The 15,314-nt window shown below is 32.8% G+C and overlaps 1 protein-coding gene across 1 annotated transcript; it reads right to left on the bottom strand.

Moving 5' to 3' along the window:
- Positions 1-6,294: 6,294 nt before the first annotated feature.
- On the bottom strand, positions 6,295-7,170 carry LOC120163623 (LON peptidase N-terminal domain and RING finger protein 3-like). The gene has a single exon (XM_039173515.1). The coding sequence runs from the start codon at positions 7,168-7,170 to the stop codon at positions 6,295-6,297; it is 876 nt and encodes a 291-aa protein (XP_039029446.1).
- Between the last annotated feature and the right edge of the window lie 8,144 nt (positions 7,171-15,314).

Genomic DNA, 15,314 nt, shown 5'->3' on the forward strand with positions numbered 1-15,314 from the left:
GAGGGTTGTTCAGGGTTCAAGTCTGAAAATAGGTATCAATCGGAGATTTTGTAACAACTCGAGCCTTATGTCATTACACCAATTATTTAATTGAATGGGATCGAGTCTCACGGTGGGCAATTCATAATTCTGACTTCCGGAGGTCTTCCACGAAAATTACTCTCAACTTAGCGTTAGGGACAGCCTATTATCCTACTTCCTTTTATCTCATTACATATGAGAATAGGGTCAGTTAATTTTTTTTTATTCGGAAAAATGGGTTGTTAATGAAAGGTTCTTAAAGTCGTTTGTTGAACCGAGAGGCGACTGAAGTTTTTAGGTAGAAAGTTAAAGAGAGTGGCGTCCACAATAATGGGAAATCATGCATCATAAATGCTTCTCTAAGAGCAGCAAATACATCCAACTTCTGGATATTTATTGGGCAACACAGTAGAGAGTGGAGCCGCATCATTTCTTGTTCAATATTTATTCTCAGACACGCTGGGGCTGCCTTAGCCCCCACCTCATTAACATTTACCAAAAGCCCCATTTTCTCAACTGTTGTGTTATCAGATCTGCATGCTGTTCATCGTTAATGTGGTCGCTGACATTTTAATTTTAAAATCTTAACCGGTTCAGTATTTTCATAAATTAAATCGTTTCTTATTCTAATGTCTTAATTTCTCAAATCACAAATTTTAAGGGTGAGAATTTCATATTTTTCACAAATCTTTTATTACTATAATGTTTTTAAGTGATTGATTTAAACAACACTCTCTAATCGTATAATATATATATTATTTTTTTCACATTTGAAAATAAAATTTATAATGTTATTTAATACATCAAATATTATTTAAAATTATATAATATATTTATAATATTTAAAAAAATGCATTTTGATGACGTGAGTGTAAAGAAGTTAAAAGAATTATTGAAAGAAAAAATTTACAAAGAATTAAAGTTGATTGACCAAATTGAATAAACATAAAATTGAGGAATTAAAGTAAAAAATTTATTGTCAAAAATAGAAATTAAAGTTACACACCTATTTTATAGTGGTTGAGAGATATATGATTCAAATTTAATCAAAATATACTTATAAAAATAAAAAAGTTGAATGAATAATGAAATTAAAGATGAATAACAGAACAATCAAATTATTTAATTAAAGAATAAAATGATGTTATTTTGATTTTTAAATTTAAATTTTACTTAAACTCAAAATTTAAATAAAAATTATAATTATTCAATTTACAAAATTGAATAATGTAAATAACTTAAAATTCAAAATACTAGCTTTATAATATTAAAGCCCGAATGACAATACAGAGGTGCATGGGCTCAGACAGAAACAAAGAAGCTTTTGTATTATAATCAGTGTGCTGTAACAATTGAAAACGAAAAGACAAAATGAGCTTTTTTCCTCGTTTAGAAACTACGAACTTGCTCGCTCTTCTGTATGAAAATGAATGTAATGTTTGGATTGTGTGAAGTGCTGTTGCTGTTACTGTTGAAAGAATCGTAACCTTCCACACACTAAAACAAACCACAACTCTCATGCTTTTCTAACAGTTCCCAATCTAAAGCCAGAGCGCAGCTTTGCTTTTCGTCCGACCGCTTCATCACACTTGTCAATTGTCATTCAGCTCTAAACAAATATGGCGAATTTCCAAAAAAAATCACCCATTCCATCTTTATTTTTCCATCTTTATTTTCCTATCAGACACTCTTTCATCTTTATTTTTTGATCTAACACCTATTGCAGAAAGACGCGACCTATGTACTGCGCCTTACCCTGATGTGGCGCCACGTGACATAAGGCGTGGCCCATGCACCGCGCCTTATGTTGACATGACGCTACGCTGGGTAAGGCATGGTGCATGGGTCGCACCTTATGTTACGTAGTGTATGACGCGGTGCATGGGTTGTGTCTTCCTCACATTCTGACACACGTCAGAATGGCGCAGTGCATGGGTCGCACCTTGTATAATTGTATCCGCACTTCTCGGCTTTAAAGTGTTTCCTCTCGGCTATAAATAATCCTCACCCGTAAACTTTCACACAACAACCTCTCAACCGAAAACATCAAACAATAACCCTTTTAACCCGTAAATATCACCCGACAATTCGCTTATCTTTGATTGAGAAGTTCGTTCGACCTTTCGTTGTAAGGTAATTTTTTTATAATCATATATGATTATTTGAAAAAAAATATTATACTAATCGTTTTCAATTAATTTTTATGGTTGTAAAATTGGAAACCGGAATCATACGTCGAAATATTTTTACGGAGACGGTAAAAATATAAAATTATATTATTTAAATTATTTACGTTTATGTGTAAAAAATTTATTGCGTTATATTTTAATTAATATATTATTTATTTAATTAGACTTGTTTCAGTTTTTTTTTTTTTGCAGATATAAGATTGTCCCACTTTCAAACTATAAGAATGACGCGAATTTCAGCTATTGTTTATTATGATGGAGAAATTCGGGAAGATGAAACCGACGTTGTTTTCGTATCAAATCATTATGTTAAAATATCCTTCAAGAGAAACATAACTCTTAAGGAGTTGATAAAAAAATTTCAAGAAAGGTTCATGTTGGAAGTACTAGAAGAATGTCGTCGGTTCTGTACAGATTTCCAACATCAATGTTTTCGTTAACTTATACAGTGTTCGAACTATCGAACAATGATTATGTTGAAATGATGGTTGATTCTCAAAATCATTATTCAGACGCTGATACGGAAATGTATTCAAAGTTTGTTGAAGTACGTGCTGTTCGGGGTCTGTCATTAAGCTCTCACTATGGGCTGGCTAAACAAGCTGATAAAGTTGACAGCCCGACTACAGTAACGTGTAATGATTTTAATGCCATAAATTTACTATTATTATTATAAAAACAATTAAAAAGCACTAAATGATCATTATCGTTCGCTTGAATTAAGTAATTAACAAAATTAATTAAGTATTAAATGATAAATAATAATAATAATTACAATAAAGAAAGTCAAATAAACAAGTAAATACAAATATAATAAAATATAAAAAACTATCAATGTCTCCAGTGCGAATGTGTTCCGCAGGGCTATGGCTGTCTGTCTCGAGTAGGATTTCTTCGTATAACTGATTCTAACTCCTCATTGTTATCATCATCACCATCGTCGTCGTCGTCGTCAGGAGCAGATACATTTTGTTGACGAGGAACTGATGACGATATAGCACCTCCATAGAATAAGGACCATGTAGTTGTATGACTGACTATCCCACCGCTCATAAAAAATTGAGAAAACTCATAAAACACATACATCGATGAGTGAGAAAACTGTACAGGAGGAGTCTGTGCGACAGCCATCGGTGATGACGATGCACCCGCTAAATAACCAGCATATGAACCCCAAGTCGGATATGTAAACATAGAACCATAATATCCTCCAGGAGGGGTTATATAACTCTGTGACGGTGGCGACGACGACATATGGTAAGGGGAAGACGGTGGTGGCATCAAATATGGCCGTGGGGTGTATGTCGTTGCAGACGGTGGTTGTTGTGAAGGTTCCAGTGGTGCAGTTGACGACGAATGGTCTATGTCCACGAGTCGGGGGATAATGGGGTTGTGACGGTGCACATCTCTGTCTACGTCAATGAATGTTTCATCCTCATGCATCCTCAGAAAGCAGAAACAGATTTCCGTTACTGTTAACCACTCATAATAACCATCTGCAACCGTCAAATGGTCAACATAAATGGGTTCTTTATGAGGAATGCGTCGATGTCGATCCTCTCATATTATCACCCACTCATAATGCTTCACCAGCTAATCTATATCCGTCTTACCGCGTCGATCTGTGTTATACAACTGGTTCATATTTCGAGGTGCTTCCAGAATTGGTTGTACGAAACCAAATTGACGGAGTACACGATCAGTGGGGTGCCACTCGATAATCACATAACATATCAGAGGGACCACCGCCATCCAAACATCTAACGGGCACCTTAACTCAGGTGGGATACACATCCTTATATCATCATTACAATAAGGAGCCCATTCAAACTAAAACAAATATATATAATTCTTATCAAAATAATAATTTAATTATATAACTATAATAAGAAAATAGATTTTCAAACATTAAAATACATATCTCTGTGCCAGCCTTCTGATCGATTAGTAGCCTGATTATTTCTAATTCATCATGTAGATCCCGATGATTTTTTCTGCCAATAGACCACCTATTCAAGGAAGTAATTTTTATTGTACACTGGGTAAAATGATTAATATACGAAATCAGTTTTGTAATTACCTCAATAGTAGCGGGAATACAAACGGGTTCTTCACAACATGACATAAAAAGGGTAAGCGATACCATGCCCAGACCGCAGCAGAATGAGACATCTGCCGATAACATTTTCCTATAGTCAGTCGCTCGACACATCTCCCTATACAGGAAAGCCAAAACTGCCGAGCCCCAATTCAGTGATCCAACCAAATGAAAATCGCCAAGATGCCGCAACCGCATACAATGAACTTGGTTGCGCGATTTATCCGGCATCAACAACCCTCATATCAGTTGCAGTATGCATGCCTGTGCATACTTTTTAACTTGATCCTCTGAGGCGTTCTCACTCAAATTCTAAAAATTTGCATATAACCAATTTAACGGTATCCGACCACCGTTAAAATTTGCGGGACACGTCCTAGATATTCCTGGCACAAAGTATTTCAGTTAACATGTGACATCCCTGAAAGCACATCTCTATCCACCAAAAACCCCAAGTGCATAGAAACATCCTCAAGCGTAATCGTGCACTCTCCGCACGGAAGATGGAATGTGCGAGTCTCCGATCTACACCGCTCCACTAATGCAGAAATAAAGTTTGGTTCTATCCTACAATGGCCTTCATATCTAGCTATGTGACTGAATCGAGCCTCGACTAAATATATCTAAACATGGGTTGGTATCACTAACTTAAGGTTCCAGATAAAAGGATCTAATATACGGTCGCTTTCCTAAAAATATTAATAATTACAAAAATTAATTTATAAACTAATAATAAAAATTAAATAAATAAATTATTACTAATAATTTAAACTAAAATGTAAAAATGTTACAGTATCAGCAAAATATCTAGATATATGATTTCCATCCAAACAAAGCAGATCGTCTTCCATTTTATAACTGCAAAAAAATAATTAAAAAAATTTTAAAAGAATTAAATAATTAAATAAAATACTAACAAAATATTAAATATAATAAAATATACTTTAAAGAGCTATAAGAGAATTTAAGAGTATTTGAGAGGATTTGGTGTGATGAAAATGATTGAGAATTGAGGTATATATAAGGGTGGGATGGAGATGTGAACGGTCTGGTGGGGGCCGGATTTAAAGCAAAGGTGCGGCCCATGCACCGCGCCATTCTGACGCGTGTCAGAATTTCAGGAAGGAGCGACCCATGCACTACGCCTTACCCTACGTGGCAAAAGGCGCGACCCATGCACCGCGCCTTACCGAGCGTGGCACCATGTCATCATAAGGCGCGGTGCATGGGCCGCGCATTATCTCACGTGGCGCCACATCAGCGTACCGCGCCTTTCTGCAAAGGGTGTTAGATCGAGAAATAAAAATGGAAGAGGTGATTTTTTGGGAAATTTGCCAACAAATATTACTATTAAAGTATTAATTGTGTTCTTTAATATTACTATTAAAAATATTTTTTTAGCTGATCTAAATAAGTTGCAAATTCCAAGCATAATCTCACTGTTTTTTTTAAGGCTTAACCTCAAGTGTTAAAGTCTAAAAAATGCAGATCAAGCATAATCTTGTTCTTGTGGGATCAAATTTTAAAAACAAAATACAAATTCCCGCTTCAAATTTTACTTCAAATTTTAAGAAAGGAAAATCAAATGGGCAGCATTTAAATCCAAGGCAGGAGGATACATGCAGATTTAATTGCCTTTTCTTTTGACGTATGGCATTAGAGAATGGTCCTCGTTTTATGGCCCGACAAATACCATAGGAAATCAGAGAGAGAAAGAAGGAAGCTGAATATAACACATACTCTTCTAACAAGAACTTGTTACCGCGTAAACTTGTAATTATATCAAATACGTATAATATCAACAATATCGGGATAACAAAACATCAATCACATATAAAGTGGAAATAAAGTTAACTGCAATAACAACTGTTAACAAAATCATCAAGAGCAACATCATTTGTTTACCACCTCAAAGATTTTACCAAAATCCCAGACAATAATTGCATTTAGGTTACTTGTATTAAAAAATAATCACTGGTTTTTTTTTTAAATGATGTCAAGAATTTCCAGGATTATGCCATTGCAGAGCGGGCAGTTCCCTCTCTGAACCCAAAGCTCCCTCGAACAAACCCGACAAAACGTGTGGCCGCATGGAATAAACGCCGCACCTTTATGCCTAACCATGCACACGCAACACGTGTGCTGCATCCCACCGCTCGCTTCCGCCGTGTCTTTCACCTCGTATTCTTCGTCGTCGCCGGCGTTTACCGTCGTGCGTCTCGGTCCACTCAGTTCTGTTTCTTCCAAAAAGTCCATCAATGACATCCTCACCGGCTCCTCCGCTGCTGCTTCTCTCTCAGATAATGCCCTATCCAGCGCTAACACCGTTCCAAGTTGGCGCGTCTCATTACGCGCCATAGGAGAGTCGTCATCTTCGCTGCTCCCAGCGCCGTTTCCCGCGGTACATGTCCTAAAGCTTCTCGACGGTGGAGCATTACTCCGCAAGTCGACATCGTTCAGAACCCGACCCGAATCGCTTCGCGCGGCGCTTTGACCTCCGTTCCCAACACGAGCCGGTTCAGCAGAGTGAGAACGAAAGGAACCGTACCGCGAGAACTGGGATCTATTATTACCATCAACAATGGCATCAGAAGCCGGGATATGGACCGAGGAGGTCCAGGAAGAGACTAGTCGCTTGAGCCGGAGCTTGTCCCGTAACGTTTTCCAACTCTTCTTTTCCCTGTTAGACTCATCGTCTCGTATGATCTCAATAAGCGTACGGTTCTGTGCCGACGGTTGTTCAGGCCGCTTAGCGTTTCCCAAAATGGCTTCAAGAGTCAAACCGGCCAGAGTATCCCGGCCGTTATTGACCGCCATCATCTGCTCAAACAGCGTCAGCTTCCTCCGGTTGCCACTTTCCATTGCATTACAGTTTCATTAAAAAAGAAAGAAGGAGAATACAGGACAGAGTTCAGTTGTTTATGATTAGCAATAAAAAATAAAATTTAAAAAACGTACAGAAAAATAGAAAACAAATGGAGGATAGGATAGAAAGAGAAAGTTCTTAGAATTATTGGAAATGAAAGAGTGAATGAGAAAAATGCGAGAGTTTGTTTGGCTTTAAAGAACTCGGGTAAAATGCAAAAGGGAGATGTTCTAATGAGAGAATTGAGGAATTACAAACTGTAATTAAAGGTGGAAATGATGATTATAATCAGAGATTTAATAAATAAACACTAACCATATTAATCCGCGTGGCGGTTTGTTGGGTTGTATAAACACAATCTTATTTTAACTTTATTGTTTACTTTATACAATATAGGGCAAACAATACATTTACTATATAAACTATTTTTTTCATTTTTATACCAAAATTTTATTTTTTTAAAAATTATGTCTAACGTTTAGTTTATGTTTTAATTTGATATTTTATCGTTAAAAAAATTAAAAGAACTATTGAAGTGGTATATTTTTTTTATTTTTCAAATATAATGTTATATTACCTTATTATGACATATCAACATCATTGTTAAATTCTTAATGATAAAATATCAAAATAAAACTTAAACTAAACATTATATATAATTTTGACAAAATAAAATTTGAGTATCAAAATAGAATAAAAATTAATAAATTAGATATTAAACATATAATTTACTCTAAAATATAAAAAAAATAGTAAAATATATAATTCAAAATTCAATGCTGCAAACAGCCGGTTAGCATGCTTTCTCTACTACTAGCTGCCAAAGAATAGAACCTGTTTGTTCTTATTACCAACTTTAGCTTGCATTATTGTCAATTATTGCCTTTCCTGTTTCAACGAATAAAAATAAGGTTTGACGTCTTCTCTTGTATTTGAGTTTAATTTTTAATTTTATGAATTTTCCGTTATTCTTACATAATTAATTTATTCGCAATTAATAAATTTTAGTTTTTTTATTCAAATTTATGTTTTATTTTTAAAAATAATATTTTTATTTTTCTACATATAAAATGAATTGTTATCGTCTATTAAATCTTACGTTTATTGCAATATTTAAATATTTATTAAAACAAAACAATTACATCGACGGTTTACGTAGCTGGCCAACCGAGCCAGCTCTATATTGGTGGGAATAATTAAGTATTAGTTTGACTTTAGACACGGTACGTTTATCTTATCTTAATATTGATGAGCTCACATGTAAGACCCGTATTATTTAATAGCTTAATTAACGGACTACCCTTATGCTTAATGTTCTTTTGTTTTTATATGAAATTATCTTTCATCAATATTGTTTCTTAAAATTCAAAATTTTCAATTGTTGGTGTGATCTTAGATAGTCAAATTTAATAATTGATATTCATATATGTACAATCTAACAGTCTATAAGCTTAACATGAATTATCTTATAATCAGATATTGCAATGTGCTTCGTTTTAAGTTCATATTAGCTGGTTCTTTTTCATATTTAGATTTTGTTTGATTGCATAAGGTTCTTAACTTTGAGGTCGTGAGATCGAGTCTTATGGAGGACATTTTATAATTTGGAGGTCTCCTACGGAAGTTGCTCTCAACCTAGTGTTGGGGGCAGCCTACTATCTTACCTCCCCTTACCCCATTACATATGAGAACAAGGGACAACCATTTGATTGCAATGTGCTTTGTCTTAAGTTCATATTAGTCGGTTCTTAAACGAGCCACTCAACAGGGCGGCCTCTCTTTACTCTATGGAAAAACGTGCACAAGGGCTCCCCTAAGTGAAACCAAAACAAGAGTATATAAACGTAGGTCCAACATAAACGGCCCAAAAGCATAATAAATAACAGGATAAAATACATCTTAGGTCATCAATTATTAATTCGGTTATAAACAATATATTTTCTCTTTAAAAGTTGTAATTTACTTATTCAATTAAAATATTATTACGAGCATATCACTTCTATGTTAAAAATGAAACATAAGTTTAATGAAATTTAGTATAATAATAATTTTAATCAATAAATTTTATACATTATATTAAATTGATATTTATTTAATAAATTTATTCTTTATATTTAAAAATTTCGTTAATTTAGTGTATTTTTTTACAATAATATCAAACAAAGCCAATTATCAAATCGTATTAATAGTTGAATAACTGCATTATACCATAAATCAACAACAAAGTTACTAATAAAAGAATTCCATCAATGAATATCAAGTAATTATTGTTTAGCAAACTCGACTTGTAACCTTATGAAATACATGTGTAAGTGTAACTAAATTTATAATCTAGAGATTAGATTGGTCAACAAGAAGCAGGGACGTATCTAGGCCCAAGCCTACCTAGGTCATGGCTTACCCATGCCCCAAAAAGGATAAATTGTTTATTTAGTCACTCACTTATTATTTAGTTTTTGTTTTGATCACCAAACTATTATTCATTTTAAATCACACTTAATGTTACATTTTTGTTATGTTTTGGTCGCTCATCTTTAAAAAATTAGCGGTGATGTTGATGTGCCATCATAAGATAATGTCACATCAGGACTGAAAAATAATTAAAAAGATGGGTAATTTATATTAGCATCATTGTTAATTTTTTTAATGGTGTATGATCAAAACACAATCAAAACGTACAAGGTTATGTATAATTTTAAAAAAAATAGTTGAGTGACCAAAACATAAATTAAGTAATAGGTGGGTGACCAAATAGTTAGTTTAGCTCAAATAAAAAATATGTATAAATTATGTTAAAAAAGTTATATTGGTCTAATTAATATTTTTTATATTTAATCCATATATATATATATATAATTGTTATTATATTTTTAAATTAAAAATATATAATTTTTAATGGTAAAAAAACCTATAGAATTTTTCTGAATTTATCACTAACAATATGGGTAATTTATATTTTATGCATTGAAAGCAACAACAACGCATGAAAAAAAAAGATATCCTCAAAGTGTACAATAAAAAATAAATTATATATGAAATATTTTTTTTAAAACTTCCCACACAATACAAGGTATCTAGAACAATTAAAAGCAACAAGAAAGTAGTATGACATTTACGGAAGAAGAATAAGTAATTTGGGAGAAGAACAAGGATTAAATTGTTGGGATTTTTAAATATGAAGATTTTATTTATTAAAATATTTTGAATTAGGAATAAATTGATATAATGTATAAGTTTGAGACTAAAATAATTATTATATCAGGCTACATCATTATTTTGTTTTGTAATTTTAACGTTCTAATGGCACGTTGCAATAATATTTTGGCTTAATACAAAAATAAGTGTCCAAATTATATCCTAAATTAATTTTAGGTGTCTAATATTTTCTCTGTTACACTTTTAAATATCTACACTATAACAGTCGTTAAAAAAGATCGATAAGTGACACTTATCATATTTATATTATTTTTAAAAACTTATATATACATTTAAAATAAATCCTAACTTTCTCTAAAATCACAACAACAAAAAAATCTTAAAATCCTAAAATTCTTTATTGTCATTATCACGACCGGTCATCTATGACCGTCGTTGTCGACGTCGACCACTCACTCATCAATCTGCCGTTGTCTAATCTCCTAAAATCTCTAATCCAATATTCAAATCCTTGAATCTAAATTATAAATCTCATTTTTGCAAATAATATATGTTTCGTCTATATGTTCCCCTACTTCATTCTCTCATTTGCATATGAAAGTAGCGAGGCCATCAATTATTATACCATCAAAGAGTAAATGGGCACAATGGGGTTGTCTTTGATGACGGTGTTTGCAAAATTAAGTTGTCTAAGGAATTGAAACAGTGTTTCTTGAAGAAATAATATGAATTGAAGTCGGTTAATTGATTATTTTCGGCTTGAAAATTTATCCTTATATAGAATTGAAGCGGGGTTGTGAATGGCAGTGAACAGACAAGGACATTTAGTGTAATTTAGGGTGTTTTTGAGATTTTGAAAAAAATTGAAGGTATTTTTGAAAAAAATTAATTTCTTAAAATATTTTTAAAAATATATATATAAATTTGACATATGTCAATTAACATTTTTTTAACGGTCGTTATAATGTAAACACTTAAAAGTATAACAAATAAAATGTTAGGCACCTAAAAATGTAATAGAGAAAAAATTAAGTACATATTTTAACAAAAAAAATTAGATGCCTAAAGTTAACTTAACGTATAGTTTGAGCACTTATTCATACATTAAGCTTAATATTTTAACTGAATGACTAAATCATACTTTTTAATAAGTGATGACCAATTTAAAATTGAACTAACAATTGAGTGAATTGGAGTGTATTTTACCGTAAATAATATATGAAACAAAAAGAAGCGGTCAAGAAAAGTCTCCTCGAAATCGGACGGAGAGAAAGAGATTAATCCCAAACGTGGAACCCATATTTCCACAAATCGAAGGGCCATTAATCGCCACCCAACAAGTTGACAGCAACTGTTTTCCCAACTTGTTTCAATTTTTATTTGTTTTTTACGAAAAACTATTTATTTAGTTGCAATTTGTCCAGCTAAGAAGGAATATATGCGGCTCCTGGAACCTTCCATAGATCCATTGTCCCGCAAATAACTCCTCTTTTGAAGTCCACGCCTCATTTATCCTCCACTATAAGATTCCATTTCCCCCTGTTTTTTCTGGTGATTTTTCTTTCTCGCTCTCTCAATCTGTTTATGTATTTAGTTAGCTCTTCAATTATTTGTTGTGTTTTCATCGATTGTTTTGATTTTTTTTCAGCGGTTAACGTTTGGTGATCGCACTTTGGCTTCCGGGAATCAATCATGACTCGTATACTTTCGATTTGTACGAGGTCAACTGTTGTTTTTCTAATGTATATTTTTAATTTAATGCTATCTCTTTAACATTAGCTAACGCGGTAACCAGAGAGATCGAGATCGAGAAAGAGCTCAAGCTCGAGCAGGCGGCAAAGGCAAGACCAAGGACGATGGATTAAGCCCTGAACAACGCCGTGAAAGGTTTCATTGTCTACTCATGACTCATCTTTTGTTCTCACTTTTTATTTTTAGTTTTGCAAATTTCAGTCTTCCCCCCCCCCTTTGATTTTTGGAATTTGGAATGAGCAGAGATGCAAAGGCCTTGCAGGAAAAGGCTGCGAAGAAGGCGGCAACCGGAGGGAACAGTGCTGGCGGCGGTGGTGCAAGTAAAAACAAGAAATAAATAATGTAACAATGTCAGATTGTCAATGATTCACGCTGGACGGTAATGACAGTGTTTTGACATTGACTTGGAAATCAGATCTTTGTGTTTTCAGAGTCTTTGCCTATGTCGTCTTAAGAATAACATACTATTCATGTGTTTGCTTAATTGACATTGATTTCGGCTCTTAAATCTTCTATCTGATTTGTATTGGAATTGATCTCATATGCAGCATTCTTCAAGTCTTTCCCTTTTTCCTGTTATCTTTACCACTGTAGTTATTGATTCCCCGTTTATAAAATCCCTATTGTAATTTTGATCATATTTAGATCTCACTGTCACTCCCTTATTCAAGATTTAGCCGACATTTGATGAAAACTAGTGGATCAAATACCTTTTGTATCAATTTAGCCACTCTAATATTAGTTCCTTTATTATTAAATAGATCAATTCAGTCGTTTTACTAATAAAGCGAAGGCTCAATGGTTCTTGAGGTTTTCCAATTTTTGAAAAAAAATTGGGTAAATTTCGTATTTGTCACTAACCTATTCTTTTTAAAATTATACGTTATGTTACGTTTTGGTCACCAGTTATTAAAAAATACACAAAATTGTTGACATTATATAATTTTTTAATCTTTTCGATGATGACATGAAATTATCTTATGTTGACACGTTAGTACACTTGTTAATTTTTTAACAAAGTATGATCTAAACATAACATTAGATATAATTTTGAAAAAAATAATAATTAGTGATTAAAAAGAAACTACAAAAATAGTTGAATAATTAAATATGTAGTTTACTTAAGGCATTAATATAATCTATGAATTTATTTTATATATGGTGTAACCTGTAAATCGATAAAAAAAAATAAGGATTTTATCATAAATTTACTTTGACGATGAAATGTGTTGTTATTTTACTGATTAATATTATTTTACTGTAAAATAAAAGTAGATATACTACTAATACGGTGAGAGAGAAATGATATGAAAAAATTGAAATATAAAAAAAATTCATACTAGTGTCAAGCTTTTTTTTGGAAGGGTTCTGATTCTCCTGCTGCTGGAGCAAGAGTTAATTGGGTAAAAATTTATAAGCCTAAATCCGAAGGAAGTCTTGGTCTCAAGGATATTAAGTCCTAGAATTCTGCATGTTTAATTCAACAGATCCGAAAACTGTTTGCAGGGGAAGGTTCAATGTGCCTAGCTTGGACGCGCAAATATATCATCAAACATAACGATTTTTGGACTGTGGCTGAACCATTGAATTCCTCTTGGTGCTTCAGACGCATGCTGAAAATGAGAAGCACGGTCAGACCTCTGATTGCTTCTTCTTCTGCAATTAATACGAAAGAAATTTGGGAAGGTATTCGGCCAAAAGAAAGCAAAGTCACTTGAGAAAAACTGATATGGTTTCCCCTTCATATACCGAAACATAGTGTGATTTCTTGGATGGTTTCCACTAAGTTTCTTTTGCCAGTTGTTTATGGACAGCTTCTATATGGAAGTCTCTTCTTCAAATTTTAGGCTTGAACAGACCACCCGTGACATGGTGCAATTTGCTGGAATGGGCATCTACAACATGGAAAGGTAAGTCTCTGATTTCTTCAATATTTAAACTTTCTTGGTGTGCACTTAATTACACAATATGGGAGGAAATGAATCGAAGAATCTTCACAGGGAAATACAGAAGCGAAGAAGAAATTATTAGCATCATTAAGTTGATTGCTGGAACTATTTTAAGCATTAGGAATGTTAACAGAAATGACAACACAAATCTAGTACTATGTAATCAATGGGGTATAGATTAATTTTGTTGTATATTGGTTTCCCTATTTTTGTATCCTATGATTGGATTGTTTTGTAAGTAGTTCTCTGCTTTCTTGAGTAATAAAAAACTGATTATCCAAAAAAAGAAAAGAATAATTTATCCAATTTGAAATAAGGTAAGAATTATTTGGAAATCGACAACAAGGATGTTCTTTCCTTGCTAGATCGAAGAATGATGAAAGAGGATTTCGCCTCCATATATTTGAGCTAAGAGAGCGAGATTACGAACTGAAATTCGTATACATCCCTCGAGAGTCCAATAGACGGGATGACAAAAATGGCGTGGAGACTATCGTTTATTCAGATTCTATAGATGAATATTAACGGATGTATGTTGTCGTTAATATCAATAGAATTTTAAAATTGAAGATTTCAAAATTTTAATTTAAAAAAAAGAGTAATTTATATGTAATTTATTTAATTTTTCTCTTAATATATTAAATTAAACCTTCTTTTTAAATAATGAGAAGCATTTACCCCTAGGGAGATTAATGCATTCGCTCTAGTCGTTAAAAAGGGCTAGTGTCCACCTTGGAATTTTTTGGAATTTGATTTCTTCTTTGAAATTTGAAATTTTTTCTATTAATATATGTCTACTCATTCTGAAATTTTATCATGTTCACTCAGATATAAAAATTTTATATTAATGATATATGTATGCGAATGACTGCAGTCCTACTTTGGTTGAATAAATATATAGTTTATAGTTCATTTTCTTCTAAACTAAAATAAATGTCATACTAGGTATATTTTTTGTGACCTTTTCGATTCTCAAGACTTCAATATGATTAATCCGGATCGATCCGAGTTGCACACCTGATTTTGGGTGGGTGAGTCTCCCAACAAAGATTTTCTGCATACACAATGACGCTAACTCGATACCTACTTAAACGATATCAAGTTGTTTATCACTTGAACCAAACCTGTTAGTATGTCATACTAATATTAGATGCTCGAAATGTGAATGGTTATTTGATAAAAATATAAAAGATAAAATCTGTTACTAATTATCAAATTATATTTAAATATTTATTGTTTTTAAAATTTGGAAAATTATAAAATTATTTAAATAATTATAAAAT

The sequence above is a fragment of the Hibiscus syriacus genome, unplaced genomic scaffold (genome assembly GCF_006381635.1).
Source record: "Hibiscus syriacus cultivar Baekdansim isolate YM2019G1 unplaced genomic scaffold, ASM638163v2 tig00002919_pilon, whole genome shotgun sequence".
NCBI lineage: Eukaryota > Viridiplantae > Streptophyta > Magnoliopsida > Malvales > Malvaceae > Hibiscus > Hibiscus syriacus.